General features: G+C 41.9%; 1 protein-coding gene across 1 annotated transcript in view; it reads left to right on the forward strand.

Moving 5' to 3' along the window:
- Positions 1–17,235, forward strand: part of LOC116672026 (partitioning defective 3 homolog) — a 398,621-nt gene that overhangs the window by 166,141 nt on the left and 215,245 nt on the right. Inside the window, 2 exon segments of the mRNA XM_032503572.1 lie at positions 14,816–14,922; positions 15,389–15,472. Coding sequence (XP_032359463.1) covers positions 14,816–14,922; positions 15,389–15,472 — 191 coding nt within the window.

The raw sequence follows: 17,235 nt of genomic DNA on the forward strand, positions 1-17,235 counted from the left end.
GTACCTTATTTTTACATGGACCATTTATAGATAGATAGATAGATAGATAGATAGATAGATAGATAGATAGATAGATAGATAGATAGATAGATAGATAGATAGATAGATAGATAGATAGATAGATAGATAGATAGATAGATAGATAGATAGATAGATTTTTATTGATCCCACAAATGGGAAATTACAGCGTTACAGCAGCTACTTATCAGACACACAGCACACATACAGAATATACATGAAAAAATAGAATACTAAATACATGAAATAATAAATAGGATAGAATACAAGAACAAATATTTAAAATGTATACACATTGGAAATAAAAATGTACAACTACTTAACATTGATTAGAGCCCGACCAATAAAGGATTTTTAAGGCCAATACCAATATGGATATTTGGTTATTTAAAAATCAGAAATTGTAAAAAAAAAAACACGTAACAAAACATTAACAGATTTCTCTAGTATTAGTTATTTGTAGTTATTTATGAGTTCTCACTAAAATTATATGATAATAATTTGTTTTATTGTCACAACAGAACAGATAAATATATAAATAAAATTCTATACATAAAATGTATAAAAATACAAATTACAATCCTTTGAACAAAGACATAGTAACAAAAAAAATAATCAGTGTTGCCAACAGGGACGTTGTAGAGCGTCCTCTGGTGGACAAACTATGCAACCCCAACACTCATAACATGGTTGACAGCCCGTTTTTATTTTTTAAATATTCATTTATCAGAATCATTTATTTGTCATTATTTTTTTTTTAAATCAGCCATTGATCGGGAAATGCCTAATATCGGCCAATAATTTTGGCCAACCACTGAGTTGCACTTATTGCAGTTGTGATGTCTAAGACTTATTATCAAGTTGTGTTGCTTGTTGTAGGAATGATTTCTTGTAGCGGTCCATGCAACATCAAAGCTGTCATGGCCTCTCAGAGAAGGGGCTCCTGTGTTGGACCTGTGTGAGAGCTGGCAGCTCACCAGAGACGCTCCAGTCCACCCTGCGACCTGAGTGAGAACCGGGTAGCCCTGAGCGTCACAGTAGCCTCTCCTCAATTAATTCGCCATATCCACTAAACCCCGGCCGGAACGCCATGACCCCTGACAGAACAGAGCGTTTATTTACTGGTCACCTCCTCTTTTCACATCTAAGTGGGCAGTTAGCTTTAGCATTGTACTGACTTGTAGTACTTATTGATTGATTTGACTACCTGTTGTTGAGTGAACTTAAGGTGAGAATGCAGGATTTATTATTATTACATTCTTACAATAATGTATCACAGTATCAATTTTACCACTATTCAATGTTTTGGGGATGTGAAAATGAAAAAAGTAGAAGTACAATCTGATTTAAATACTAAATTAGATATATTTGCTTATGTACTTTTACCTCAATATGTTTTAGCCACCACCTGTGTGTAAAGTCCTGCACACAGCCTGAAGCAAAATATATTAAGTATTTGTGTAATTCTGTCATTCAATAAGTGTGTAAGAATTACACAAAAACACACACACACACACACACACACACACACACACACACACACACACACACACACACACACACACACACCACACACACACACTCACACTATTGGTAGTGTCATTTTCTTGATTCATTCCACGGCAGAGGAAATAGATTGTGAATTAGATATTCTAAAAAATAATGCTAATTACCATCTCATTATTAACTTAACATCTTTTTTTTGTTGAAATAAACGGCTGTGATAATCACCATCAACCTTTACCTGTGTGCGTGTGTGTGCGAGAGAGAGAGTGAGTGATTTATATTGAGTACACGACAGTTAATCATCCACCAGCTTTTCTGCCCAGAAGCTTTTCTCACTCGGCTCCCTGCGTCTATTAGCATTCAGAGAGGCTCCCCTCTCACCTTCACACAAGTGCCCATGCATACGCACATGTACACACACACACACACACACAACCACACACACACACACACACACACACACACAAGATAGACACACCGAGACAGACAGAGAATAAGAATGATAGAAATAAGTGCTTAACAATTCAGAACAACTTTCACAACTTAATCCCAAGCACATAACACAGCAGACAAATGTAGTTCCCAAGGACAGCATGTGAAAAGTGCAAGCAAGGGACTGGAAGCGAGACAAAGCTGAAAATGTTGCTCTAAAGCAGAACAACAAAAGCTGTCAATCTCTGTTGTTCACTGACAAAGTTCCATGCAATTTTGGCCTTTTCTTTCCCCTCTAAGCAAGATATCTGTCATTTGTTCTTTCTCGTCTTCGTTTTCTTGCCTTTCTTACTACATTGAAAATCCCACAAATCATGTCTCTTCTCTTATCTCGTCTGAACAGGAGAGGAGGCGGCGGACATTTTTTGAAAGTTGCCAACACTCTTCTCTATCAGCTGTATGTACTGTAGCCTGCAAATGTTTAACCTGTCTTCCTCTGTGTGGATGTGTGTGTGACGAGACAGTTCAGATTAGGGTTTGACTGATTCAGGCTTCAGAAGGCTGATAGCAATGTTTTTGACACTCCCGAGAGCTTTTTTTGCCATCTTTGAAATTGGACTATTTATATGCAAAAACCTTCCCCCCTGATTTTTTTTTTTTTTTACCTTTTCCCCTTTAAAATTTTAGTTTTGTGTGGGTGTAAAAGCCACTGAAAAATTAATGGGAATGGGAAATCAAAGTAAACAACAAAACCAATACAAGTGTAGAATGTGATCATTATGTTGCATTGGAATTAAGAAAGTTCAAACTTAATCATCATGATCTTCAGTGGTTAATAAAACACTAGTGTCATCTTGAGTTATTTGCAAAGTGACATATCTAGTTTCAAATGTAAAGGTACTTGTCAGTGTCCTTTTCTTTCCATGTTTCTTCTTTCTCTCCTCCTGTGTTCCTCCTCACTGAGCTATGGGTGCTCTTCATCTCTCCTCAACTATGTTCTTTTCTCCTATGTTTCCACTCACCTTCCTCCTTTTTCCACTCCCTATCTTTGTGGTTAATTATTGCTCAGACCCAATCACTGCGGACAGCCCTTCAGCAAGGCTGTCTGTGCTCAGGTTGTAAACACATCACCTTTTTTTTTTGTTAAAACCCTTTCTCAATTCAAAACAGTAAAGACAAAGTTTTCCAGGGACAGGAGAAAAATAGGCTTATTTTGTTGACTGTCTGTCCCTCTACCCTCGCCTGTCTTTCCCATCTTTCCTGTCCACCCCTACACCGCGTCTACAGTATCAGGGTGGCTATCCTTCCCCGCACTGCTGGTTGTGAACGTGTTAATTCTTGATTAGAGTTCACGCTTTTGCCTTTTCGGATTTGCTCTGTGGAGTGAGAAATCACTTTCTCAATGAGAATAATTGAATACGGGCAGGGGGGTGCCAGCTCATTACCCACAAATCACAGGGAGCAGGGGCACCTTAGCTGAAGACAATAATGACTTGAGGGAATAAAACGGGGCCGCCAGCATGGAGCCAAACCAGCGTGGGCAGCAGGGAACAAAGCTGGGAGAAGAAGATGCACACTCCTAACACTGATTCTTAAGGTGAAGTCATTTTGGGCTTATCTTCCTACATTTTGTCGTTGAATCCAATTACTTTTTCCTTCAGAGGAGGCAGTGACTAAGCTTTGAAGGGGAGTGGTGATCTTCTGTAGGAGGAGCATGTCCAATATTCAGGCCAGGTGTTGCTGTTGTGAAGTTATTTACACTCCTTTTGTTAGCAGCCATGGTAAAAAGAGGCCTTCCTTAAATGATCATGACTCCAACTCAAAAGGGACATGAGAGAAATAGAGATTTAGATGCTAAGGAAGGTATATTCTGCATTAGGTACAGTTAAAAAGCTCTTTTTTATGACAGACACTAAGGCTCTAGATGGATTTTTGGCAGTGCCAGATTTCCCACAGTGTGAAGTCATTTACTCCTATTTATTTGATTTCTTTATACTTTCTCACCCTCTCTTTCACTGCTTTTTTTAATATGCCACACATTTCCACTCTGGAGCAGAGTGCCAAATGAGTCCACTCTGACACAATGAGGTCCATTGTTACAATAGGCTTTTCTCACTGTTTTATTGGTCCCATTAGGGGGCCAATGCTTTTAAGTTGCTGAAGGAATGTAATAAGGCTCAGTCCGACAGTAAACATCCACATCTCAGTGCCACAGAGAAACATGAGACGGGGCTTCTTCGCCATCTCAGCCGAAGAGACCCGTTTCATTTGCATCGGCCCGAGAACAAAAGTGGTCACAGTTAGATGTGAACAGAGAGGACTGGGGTGGTTTCATTTCAGAGCCAAGGAAATGGAGGAATAGAAAGCCTCTAAATAGAGAGGGTGAGGAGGAGAGAGATGGTAGTGGGCCAATCAGTCCATTTCTGTTCCTCCCATACAGATGTAGTCATGGTAGCCAGCCACTCTGTGCTGTACCACTAAGTGGTATTATTTGGAGTTTCATTCAGATATTGCTCTGTTCTTGATTGCGAGCCATTTCTATTTCTGTCCAGTTTATATCAACATGTGACAGAGAAAAGCCTACAGTGACTTATAAAGGATATATACAGAACATATGTGTCAGCACTAGGGTTGTTAGAGTCATGCTGTCACGTCACAATAAAGATGTCACCTAGTAGAACTTTGTGTTTGTGTCCATCAAATCTCAAAATTTCTGGCATATATTCTTTTATTTACCTTATTACCATTCACAATGCACAGATGCATGATTGGAGGTCCAATGCAATTGGTGTCTATAGCCTTCAGTAGAGTAGAACTTTCATCAAGATATTACTATGTTCCCAGTAATAGATTGCCTGCCTCAAGTTAGTTCTGATCCTTATATTTCTATGAAACAAAACGGTTGCCATCTCATGTCTGGAATGTCTGTATTGAGAAATCTCAAAAATGTATGCAATTGGAGATGTTTTGCCGTTAAACATGCAAAATTGATGGTATAATCCTTTGAGTGTTTCAAAGAGCAGTTTTCCATTGGAATTCTTTCCTCTTTGTTGTCTAGGTATGCAGTTCATGGGAGCTGTTGTGTGGAATAGCACCCCTACTGAGCTCCATCACAACATACTCTGATATTCCCACATGCAATCATCATTTCAACCAGAACCATGCTGACAGCCTTTTCAATTTAGAAAACAGTGGAGCAGAGGTTGGGGTTTATGTGTATCCTTTGGGTTGGAAAGGGAGTCCCCGGCTGATGTTGTTATATGATTGGCTGGAACATGAACAGATATCTTGACATGTAAGTATGTCTTAGGGTGTGCTCAGTTCATGTTTTGTGGATGTGTGTCTTTACATGTACAATGTTTACATGCTGCAAACAAATGAGACATACTCAATGTGCATACTCCGTCTTCTTTGTTGTGACACTGATGATTCCGTCGTGCTCTTATCTTATCGGTGATTGCAATCACTTGTTCTATTGTATCTTCAACTCTAACAAGCACACTCCTTTGATAAATCATGCACTCAGTGCACTCAGAGCCCTGACGTACTGTATGTAAACAAAAAATCAAGAATAATTTCAAGGCTGTTTTGAGTTTTCAGTTCAGAAAGCAGTCCCTACATCCTTCACCTCACCTCCCTGCCATTGTTCTTTCCTCCCCCATTCTCCACTAACGGCCCTTCCTGGGCCACTAGATTGCTGTGACTGTGCCCAAGTCTTTTGGGACATTTCTTCATTACTGGCCCTCCACAGGCCCCTCATCTCCTCACGGCCCTCTTCATTTAGCCCTTGCTGAGACCAAGGACTTTGCCAAATGGCTTTCTGTCTACCCCTTATCCAACAATTTCAGCTTCCAATTAAAATGAAATAAAAAAGCCCCCCCCACACACCCATTCATCCTACACTGATCCCATGAGGCTACAGATGAGCCCTCAAACCCCCCCACATCACCCCCCTCTCCCCCACCCCACCTGCTCAAACAAGACAGCAAACAACAGCCGATCTGTGGAAAAGACCGTTCACCCCCTGTAATAACTCGCGGCAATGTGTACCAAAGCTTTACTTTCCACTTAATTATTCATAGTTCAACATCATTCACCCTCATTCTCTCTTTTTCATTCCCTCCTTCTTCATGTTCAGTGTATTTAGAGTTTAAGGTCACAGTGTGTAAAAAACATCCTACATGATGAGATTCTTGTGTGAATAGCTGCTCTCCACATCTTCTTTTCTAATGCGGCCATGGTCTCTGATGCGACATTTGCATCACAGTAACTGTTGGATGAGATAGTTCGGATGACAATTTGGCAGTGCAAGGAGCGTAGTTTGTTGGCAGCCACCATGCTAGTCAATTAATCCGTGTGATTCTTACTCACGTAATTGCAGGAGCGGCTACTGAAAATAATAATAAAAATGAAAATGTATTTAATTGCAATCCAGATCCAAACCACGGGCGCGCTCATTGAAATTCAAACACCCGCTATTATTTCAAAGGGGGTAACATTCGCTCACTGACCTTCACAGTTTGAAAGATGGATTAAACATTCTGAGCAGTGGAAAGCAGACTGTCCTCCCACTTAATAAGCTCAAAATGATGATTAATCTGTGAAAAGCACCACGAGGCTTTCTTAAATGCGTGGATAAAGAGCCAGGATTCAGCAGGGACCGTCCGCTCAGCTGGGCTGCGCACTCAACCCCCAGGATTATCTGTTCACAATCACCTCCCTTCACCTAAGCCAGGTGTCTGGAATGTCATAATATCTCGTTTTTCTATGCACCAGAAACTCCAAATGTGCTTCAAACACCCCTTTGAAGTGCTATTCTAATGCAAAATGCTATGCACATTCAAACTCTTTGAAACATGTTCACTGTATTCAAACATACATTATTCACAGAGCTTGTAAGCATAAGAAGTGCTCTGGACAAAAGCCGGTGACGATAACTTAATTCGCAGTAATTCCTACCCGTTTGAACCTCCGGCCCCCTGGTACAGGAGCGGTCTGCTCTGGTTGCGGCTGTTATTGATGAGGTTTAGAAAAAGTCTCGGGCCTCTCCGCCCGCTTTAGGCCTTTGTTATTGACCTGGTGATTGATTTAAGCCCTCATAATTAGCAGGCCTAATTTAATTAAAGTGCAATTTAACGATACAGTGGGCAAAGGCAAAGGCAGCTGTGTCATTGATAGATCAGTCCAGGCCTGATATGAAACAGGCACTGGCAGATGATGTATTCCGCACAAAGCAGGTCTCACTGTCGTAGGCAGAGACAAAAGAAGAGACTCCGATTGTTGTTGAGAGACAAATACGGCGCAGGAGGGAAGTAAAGAGAGGCAGGCCTTTGTTTTTCCAAATATCAACAAACAGCACTGTCCGCCTCTCACCCCCACCCCTGCACATCTCGCTGCTCTCCGTCCTGATGTGGACAAATGCCGCCTCACATCTCTGATTTAATTTGCTTAACAGCATTAGGAACCTGTCTGTCCCTGTAATTTGCTTCAAGTAAATCCCCGCAGAGCCTGAACTTTTATGAGCCAGAAGCCATGTCTTTCCAGGACAAAACAAAGAAAGACAGATTTAAAGGCTGGAGATGTTTGTTGATTAAAATAAGGCACTGGCATGGGGGAGGGAAATTGAACTTGGCTAAGTGGGAATACAATATATCATGCATATCACTGGCAGGAAAATATGTAATTGGGAATGGAGACATATTAATATACCCCCACTGATGTTGGTTATCATTTAGTCACGATATTGTGATTAATATTGATTTGCATTCTTTTCCAATTCTGGTTCTTGCTGTTGTCAAATTGTTTGGTTAAGAAATATTCTTTTTAAACGTAAAGACTACCTGCATTATAAAAACAGTCGTTTTATTGTTTTTAATTTAAAAAAGGGTTTGCCTTGCCATCAGCAAGATGAATGTTTCCTTATTTGCACATTAAAGTGCTAGCTCATAGATTATGAGGCCTAATGGCTATGAAAATGCTACAAAAAAATGCTACATTCAGAAACCATGCTGCAGAAAGTTCTTTGTCTTTCCAGATAGTCTCCCTCTACGCAGTCATTTAGTTTTTATCACTGCTGTCTTGTAAGCAGTATGCATGTGCATTGGCGCATGCGTTCCAACGATGTATACGGTAACACAGGACTCTAAGGTAAGTCCAAACTTTGCTGTCAGGGTTGATGAGTGAAATCTAAAAGCTTACATAGTAACACGTCCTTGTTTCTTACAAAAATTGACAAGAAAACAGGTTAAAAGAACAGGTTCTTGATACCCAAACAAACTCCCCACTGTCGTAACCTAGCACAACAACACATATTTGACTCCCTCACGTCCTTATCAAAAGGAATAGTACATCTAATCTGGAATGCGAGTGCTCTCCTTTGAAGAAGCCTGGAGCCCATGGGTGCATGGTGTGAAATATGAAAGACAACACATGTCCTCATCAGAGGACAGCCGCCGCCTCAGCTTCTCCCCTTGGCACACAGACATAGGACTGTGTAACCTCTCTCTCTCTGTCTCTCTCCCTCACACACATACAAAGCGAGAGACAGCACCAGGGCCACACTGCTTATATTTTCTTCCAGATCTGCAGTTTCTATTCCAACAGGGAGCTAATAGATTGCAAAACGAATGAAACATTTATTTAAAGACTGCCTGATACGGTAGACACTGCGCTGTATATTCTGTGTACAACTCTCTTCGCATCGACACAATAAATCCCCACAGCTACGTATTGAAATCACCATTAGCTTACATCATCGTGACCCTTAAGATCATAACAATATAAAGAAGATAAGACAGTATGCTGAAACTGGCTTTTGCTTCTCTGCTGACAACCATTATGTACCATTTAGGGAACTTGTGGGTAGAATGAAGGAGGTCATTATGACCCTTCATCATCCACTAACCAGTTTAACTCTTCGATCAGCCTTTCATAATGTTCCCCTATCACCAACATTAATGTAAATAAGTGTCTCATAATCTTAGTCATTGTGACATATTGGTTGTTGTAATGGCGTCGGAGTCTGATGGGCTGGTGGGGATTGAAGGGTTAACGATGGTGGAGTGGGTGGGGCTGGGTCATTCGGTGCAACCGTCACTTCCAATCTATTCACAGAGGCCATGTTGGTGCGTAATTTGGCCCCAACGGCAGTTTCCTCTGAGGCATGGATATGAGGAATAAAAGACCTTCTGTAACATGCAGAATAATCCATGTATGGTCAATTCTGTCACAGCTATGACCAGGTCATGCTACACACTGCACAGTCTATCCATCAGCAGCTGGTCAAGGCAGCTGCTTTATTTTGAAGAACACAAGTTGGGATCATCTGTGGTTCAAATTTAGGTGAAAAATCTTTGTGTCCAGTGCCATAAAGGCTTATTTTACACTGCTGATTGAAAACAGCGAGTTTCTTGCTCCGGTTAAAATGGAAAAGTATTGGTAATTGCTTTGTGAGGTCCAAAGAACTTATATAACTATGGGACAATTAAGAGTTATTACCAGCAGCTTGTCTTTATATGTCAATGCCATTGTGCAATGCATCGGTACTGTAAAGTCCTTTTAGGTCTTGTCTGTTGTACAGTGTTTTGTCAAACTGTACTAGAGGTAATGAGGGTACAATTATGGCTCCTTAACCTTTTCTGAGGAAGAGGAAAAGCCTCCGCCTCTGCTGCTTTTTTCTTTTCTTTCTTTCTTACACCTCTGCTCACTGAGAACAGATTCTTTTCACATGTTGCCATTGTTTGTTACCTTTGGCTAGATTAATGTTTTCACAAGGGGCGCATGTCACCTCGCACAATTTCATATTTTTAGCTGGCCAGAGGGCAGCCTTTGTAAATATTTCAACAGCCATTTTCCAAATGCTCCAGTTAAATTGCTTGTTTCCTTTATTTTTTTCAAACAGCGAACACTCCACATTGTTCATTTTGAGATAATTCTATATCCTGTTCTTTGGCCTCCATTGTTCTGCTGTGCACGGTCGGCCCATTGTAAGGGAACGTGTGACATCCTCTGACAGGGAGGCCTGTTCCGCACATGAAGCTGTCACACAGATCTGGACCTCAGCCCTAAAGGAGGGGTGGTTGCCAGGAACACACCATTTGCTGCAACCTTTGAACTTGTCCTTGTTAAGCCCTTGACGCCAAAGATGGGCCCAGGAGGGAGTCCCCAGCACTTCTCCCCCCTCTTTCCCCTAACAGCTACATGTTGTACTGGCCTATGGCTAATGGCATGACAACACACACACACACACACACACACACACACACACACACACACCACACACACACACACACACACACACACACACACACTTACAGTAGGTGTCCTTTAGGACAGTGGTTGATGGAGGATGACAGCTCCTCAGCACACTTTGCCCCAACCCCAGGCGCTGGGCTTCAGTGTGTGTGTGTGTGTGTGTGTGTGTGTGTGTGTGTGTGTGTGTGTGTGTGTGTGTGTGTGTGTGTGTGTGCACAGTGTTTTCCTTCGTGAGCAGACAGCTGCACCCTCCCTCCCACTCTTCGCCTCTTCCTTGGTCCTTTCACCATTCTAACCTGTCTGTGCATATGAAGGTAACAAGACTGCACTTTGCGGCGCTCCCTTTCCATTTTCTCTTTCTCTTTCTCTCTCTCTCTCTATCTCTCTCTGTTGCTCTTTCTCTTTCTTACATGAGTCTCAATAATCTAATGCTGCAGCTGTCCGATGGCCAATGCTCCACTCCTTGCTTTGTGTTTTGCTTCCTTGTTAAAAAAGGCTGGTGGATTTCTGGCCAAAGATCAGGGCTCTGAGCCCTCCCTACTGTATTGGAGGGAGGGAGTGAAGAAGAGAAGAGGAGAGAGAGAGAGAGAGAGAGAGAGAGAGAGAGGGCGAGAGAGATAGCAAGGGAGAGAGGGTGAGAGAGATAGCAAGGAATGAATGCCATGGAGAGCTGAAAAGCTTTGTTGCTTCCCCACTCCACTGGTTACCAAGGGATCAACAGGGTGCTAAAAGCACTCAGGGGAGGAAGAAATGGAGGGTTTTTGGAGAGGGAGAAGGGATGGATTCAGAATGATGGAAAGACAAATAAGGAGGAAAGAGAGGGTGAGTGAAGGGGCAGAGAGAGATATGGATGTATATTTAGCCTCTGCCTCTCCTCTGCTGTCACTCAGTACACGGCTTTACCACTGACACGAGGACAGACAATAAGTGGGCTGGCAGTGAATATGAAGGGAGATGGCTTCTTCTTCTGCCCTGGTCACAAGGAGACCGTACAACACTGACTCAACTCAGCCACTATAAAAAGAAGTCAGCAGCTATCCTGAAGGACTTCACTGCCTGAAATGTCAATCTTAACAAGTAATTATTATTTATTATATTCAGTCCGAGACGTGTTAGAGCACAGTCTTTGTCCATAGTCTCTAATGAAGAGGCTGCCCCCTTGCTGGTTGGATAGCCCCGTTTGGACTCTAATGAACCACAGTGGCCACTTGCCCCTTGAATCCAGTGTCAAGTGTCAATCATGTGTTTCTGTTTATGGTGCAAATTTACTAGGAGTTGAAGCATGTTGTGCATTCAAATATGACAATAAAAACGTTCACAATAACTGAGAAAATGTGCTCTTACGTCCAAACACCGGCACGGGTGTGTGTTATTTGTTCCAGCTAGATATTATGACCGTATGTTTCCAAAAACATTACAAATCCTGCCAAAGCAGTTAAATTATTCTACTTTAATATCTGAAGTAGTTTAACTGTTCCACAGATGACCTCGAACGGAAAGTCAATATCTGAATCAGTGGTGTGGAAGGCTGTAAATGTTAAAAAAGTTCTTAAAAACAAGTGAAAATCTCATCCTGTTAGCATATTTCCCCACAGGAAACAAAGCAAGAATTTACTGAGGTTGATTGAGGCCTACATTTTATTTTCTGTCCCATTAACCTCATTCACAATTCCTTTCCTCTTCTTCATTGCAAACTCACTCTGGTTTTGCTCACTCAATGTGTTTCTTTTCCATCACAGAGTTCCTTCTTACTTTTCATGTACTTTTCACAGTTCCTCTTGGTTTTTCACACCGGCCGTCTGGAATATACCTGAATAGAAATATATCAACTTGTCCTAGTGCTGCTCTGATTTCTACTTTGCCATCTTTTGGTAATTTTATCTTGCTCACATTCACACACTCAACTGCTTGCAATGTGCTTTTTTGGCCTGCTAGAAGTGAAGAATCCCTTCACCTTGGCGCTCTGACAATATTACTCACAGATAGTCTTTCCTTATTCTTCACTTGTTCTCTAGTCCAATGTATTACTAGCGCTAGTTTTTCTTACATTTCAGCAGAAAGATGCTAGGAGGGAAGTTACAACTACTTGCCATCTGCAGGAGCAAACTAACAGAGAGGAGATTGTTGCTGAGAGCTATTATTACGGAAGTTAATTGCATGTCACTCTCTGGGATGATACACAGCGAATCAGATCACTCTGTTGTCTAATGAGACAAAGACATTGACCACCATCGCCGCCATAATTTTGTGCCGGGTATGAGCTTTTTTAAAGTCAACATATTTCTTTAGCTTTCTTTTTCTTTGTCTCTGTTCCTGCCAATCTCATCATATAGTATATACTCATACTATGAGTAGTATATGTGCTTATATTTATTCTTCTTTTCCAGTTTCACCTGCCCTCTATCTTTATTCATAGATTCCCCACAGGTGTCCAGGTCCTTTGTGCACAGTATATATATACTGTATGTATTTAAAAAATCCAGCCAACCCACCGGAGGTTTCATAAAAAGGCTTTGTGAATAATGGCCCCGTGAGGCACCTGGGACCTCAGCTGACACGTAATTAAAGGCAGGGCTGACTGATTGACTGACTCATTTTCATACCAAACGCTCAGAGAGAGGAAACAGACAGGTAGGGTGAGTCGAGGTCTCTTAAGGTTGACTGCTGATGAAAATTTCATGCCCCCACTCTTATAAATAAATAGGGGAGAGAGTCCCTCTGTGCCGCGACTGTGTGTCGCCAAAGATATCCTGGGCTCTGAAAAGGGTAGAATCCATTTCCATGAAGTAACCACACCACAAGACCTATTTGGATGTGCTTGACATTTTACTAAAAGAGAGAGAAAGAGGAAGGTAAGGGGTGAGGGCAGGGAGAAGGTGGCTAACAAAGCATTTCAGCAGACCCTCCCAAGGAGGCGACTCGCTGTCTGGGGGCTGACAAACACACACACACACACACACACACACACACACACACACTAGGGGTGCATGATACTAGGAAAACATGCAATAACAATATTACTTACAATAAACAGATATTAAAGTAGGGCTAGGCGATATAGAGAAAATCAAATATCACAATATTCTTCACCAAATACTGTACCTCGATGTCGATATTGCAACAGTACTGTATGGTTGACTATTAGTGCTTTAACAAAATGGTATTTACACAATAAGAGTTTTGATAAATATCCTCCAGGAATGATTTAATGATGTAGTGGGTAAAGGTAAATAATAGAACAGCTAGAACAGTCTCGTTAGTTCAGAAGATGACATAATTTTACTGTAATGCAGCCTTTTAAACCAGGTAAAGACAACACTTACCATATTACCATATTATGATATATCCAAAACCTATGACAATATCTACTCTCATATCACGATATCGATACATCATTGAGATATTGCCCAGTCCAATATTAAAGTGTACTCAGTTCTGCATTTCTGCTGCTTTCAAGATTCTGCTAAAATACAACAAACTGCTTGTTGAATTTAAAACAAATTAAAGGAGATAATTTCCAACATTCTTTTATTGAACATATTGAACATTGCATTTAATATAAAAGGCATCATTATAAAAAGAATGACAGTTACATTTTAAAGTTCAGTTATCTGCTGATATTTCTTTCACGATATGTTGCAGCCTTTTGCGATGTGTTTATTGTGCCATTTGATATTGCGGTGAGAATAGCAAAATGATGTATTGTGCAGCCCTAACACACACACACACCACACACACACACACACACACACCACACACACACACACACACAAAGACACAAGGATGAGCTGTCACTAACAGGACTGAAAGCAAAAACTAAAATTACCTTGTCTTTTCAAATTTGAAATTTTGACGTTCAATGTGCTTGTCACAAGTTGATTACCTTTTCCACTTCCTCCTGTAGCTAACCTTCAGCACATGATTAGTTCAAAGTGAACCTTGTAATATGCCCCCCCTCATATTCTACCTGGTGGATGTCAGCACTGCATGTACTGGAAGTGCACTGCTCAATCTATACCATCCCCATAAAGAGAGCTCAGATAAAGATGTTATCCCCCATTAAGGAGAGCATGAAACTTCTCTCATTCCAGAGCCTAGTTAAATCCTCAGATGTCTGGCTGGCCTGTAAAAGCCACCGCCTCCCGGCCCCTCTGCCTAATGGCCCTGAAGGAAGATGAGTAAATGAAATGAAGAGAGTGGGAGAAACAAATGATAGTGGGCGCGACCACTTTCCTTCACTCTAGACCTGATCGCATCACCGCAAAACCCCAACAGCAGTGCCACGCCTCAGGCCAGACCTGATTGATTGAGCGGGAGCCATCGATCACAGCCACTTTGTCACTACAGTCGCTGAAGTTTTTGGCTGGGGAAGGATGTTTCTCTAGCGGCATCAGTGGTCCCGTCTGTACTCTACTGAAAGTCTCTTTTGATTTAGATTTGAGGTTGTTACTCGTCCCTGCAGGTAATTTGATTAAAAGCCTGAGGGAAGATATAGGCAGGGGAGAATGGGATGCAAGCACAGCCAAATTGAGAGTCTGAGTCTTTTACTTTGCTGGAACAGTCTTTCAATGATTTATTCTGTCTTTTTTTCTTTCTTTCCTTTTAGGAGGAGGAAGACGAAGAACGAAGGAGACAAGAAAGGAGGATTGAAAGGATTGAGCCAATAGGGAGGGCCGATTCCTCATTGGAATATTCTCCTGTGTTGAGTCTAGAGTGAGTGATCCACAACAATATCATCACACACATCTGCATCAACGGTTGCTTGTGTTCATTTGTCTTCATGTCTTTTTCGACACAAATTAACCTTATCCTCACCCCCCCCCCCCCCCTTCCCTCACACGTTTTTCAATTAATCTGTTCTCTTTTAGCACACCAATTTGATCTTAATCACTTAATTGGAGTCTCCATTTAGGTCCCTAAGTGACCCTGGGGTCCAACAGCTGGACTTTGTAATGGATGACTATGCATAGACAACACAATGCAGCCTCCACCATTAAGGCTGCACCAACCCCCATCCCATACATCCCATCAATATCGTCATGTTGGACCGTGTTGTCTTTTATATCCTGCTTTTCTTCATTTTCATGTCATTCCTGTTTTTGTTTTTTTATGCATGCATGTCTCCCCCTGCCTCCTCCTTCTTCTCATCCTCTCGGCCTCATCCATCACTTTCCTGCAGATCCCTGCTCAAACCAGTAACGGTGTCCAATGGAGGAGGGCCCCTCGGGATCCACGTTGTGCCTCTCAGTTCGCAGGATGTCAGGTAAAAGAAAAAAAGAAAAAAATCAAAGAATCAATGCAGCTTAGTTGAAACAATAGCTGGTTGTTTTCCCCATCCAATATGTCTCCTGCATCCTACTTTGAAGCCCTGTGGATGTTGCTTTCTTTTTACTTTTACTCACTGTTTCTCACTCTTATCTCCTTCCTCGCTCTCTGCTCTCTGTTCCTTCTTGTTCACCTCTTTTTACAAGTTGCTGCAGGCTGTTTTGTTCACTCACTCTGATTCTTCTGGCCATTTTTTTTTTATGTTTGTGAGTTTCACTGCTGAAACACCACACCCATACCCAACAACGCTCATGTTCGAAAGCTCAAAAAGCCCCCAGTGGGAAAGAGAAAATGAAAACAGCTTTGCTCTTACCTTCCCAGTTTTTCCAAGTCACGTTTTTCTTTTATCCTAACCTATGTCCTTAGTCACAATGCTGTCCAGTCTGCCTTGAAGGTGATTCAGACTGCTGTATTTGCCTTTTCTTTTTTTTTTACTGTCGAGGAGTGTCGATGACAGGGGACAAGAGAAGGAATGCATCGTAGTTTACAGTTATTCCATGAAAAATAAAGGACAGAGGAAGTGGCCAGTTGTAATCAAACTAAAAGCTTGTGTATAACACAGATCCCCGCTGCACGCCAATGGACTGGCACACCACCAAGGTGAATGTGACTACTCAGCGCTGGGAGAGGGAGGCAGGGGAACGAGGTGAAAAGACAAAGAAAGGAGATGGAACGGGATGACATTTGAGGTAGAGAGGATGGCTGTCATTGAAGATTGCTGCGTGTCATTTCTTTGGGACACTAATCCCATTGTTGTTTATACGCGTCAAAAGTGTCAAGAAACTATATTTAGCTGTGACCTCGTTCAGTTGACTCCCTCAGACGCTTTGGCACTTTGAGTAACCCTGAGTCAGAGGAGGAAAGTAATGAGTCATGATAGCTTGCACCAAGCAATATTGCTTAAATAAAGTTCACATTCAGCGGTTTCATTAGACATGCTGTTCTGTATTCCCACACAATCAAACTGCATCTTGCAAGATGTAGCAGCATTGCAAATCAATTGTTTCTCCATCAGCTAAGTTCAGCACAAATAGCGTTCAATTAACTTCAGACATGATAAGACTTAGCGTCTGGTCAGTGGGATGATGCTAATGGCCTGGTCCAGCTCTTTCCTGTGTGCTGTGTGCTCGGACAGGAGGCATTAGGCTCAGCGGGCTGTCATTAGTGTCTAGACCAGGGCCACAGGGGTCAGACAGCCTGCAAAAAACAGACAGCAAACAAGGAACTGCAGGCTCTCCAGCGTCGGCTGCTGGCTCACTGTACTGACATCAAGTGAGATCAGAACAGGAGGGGAAGACAGCTGCAAGGGAGAGAGTAGAGCCTCTCTCTCTCCCTCTCACTAAAAAAAACACACATGCATGCGCACACACCACACACACACACACACACAAATGCACAAATCTTTACCTGCATGAACTTACACCCATTTAGTTTGTGAACAGTATGGACCTATTCTTGCTGTCTCTTTTTTTTCCTTAACACACGCTAACAGTGTGTGAGCAGTGCAGATCTACCTTGAATGCTTGAATACACATAAATACACACACACAAACACACACACACACACGCCCCTCGCAGATGCATTCTTTGGTTAATGAACTTCTCATTCCGTGACCAGTTTGAATTGTAAACAAACTGCGGACATAATTGCCGTGCATAAATTGATCCTGATTGGATTAACATTTGATTAAAGGCAGTAGA

The sequence above is a fragment of the Etheostoma spectabile genome, chromosome 22 (genome assembly GCF_008692095.1).
Source record: "Etheostoma spectabile isolate EspeVRDwgs_2016 chromosome 22, UIUC_Espe_1.0, whole genome shotgun sequence".
NCBI classification, from domain to species: domain Eukaryota; kingdom Metazoa; phylum Chordata; class Actinopteri; order Perciformes; family Percidae; genus Etheostoma; species Etheostoma spectabile.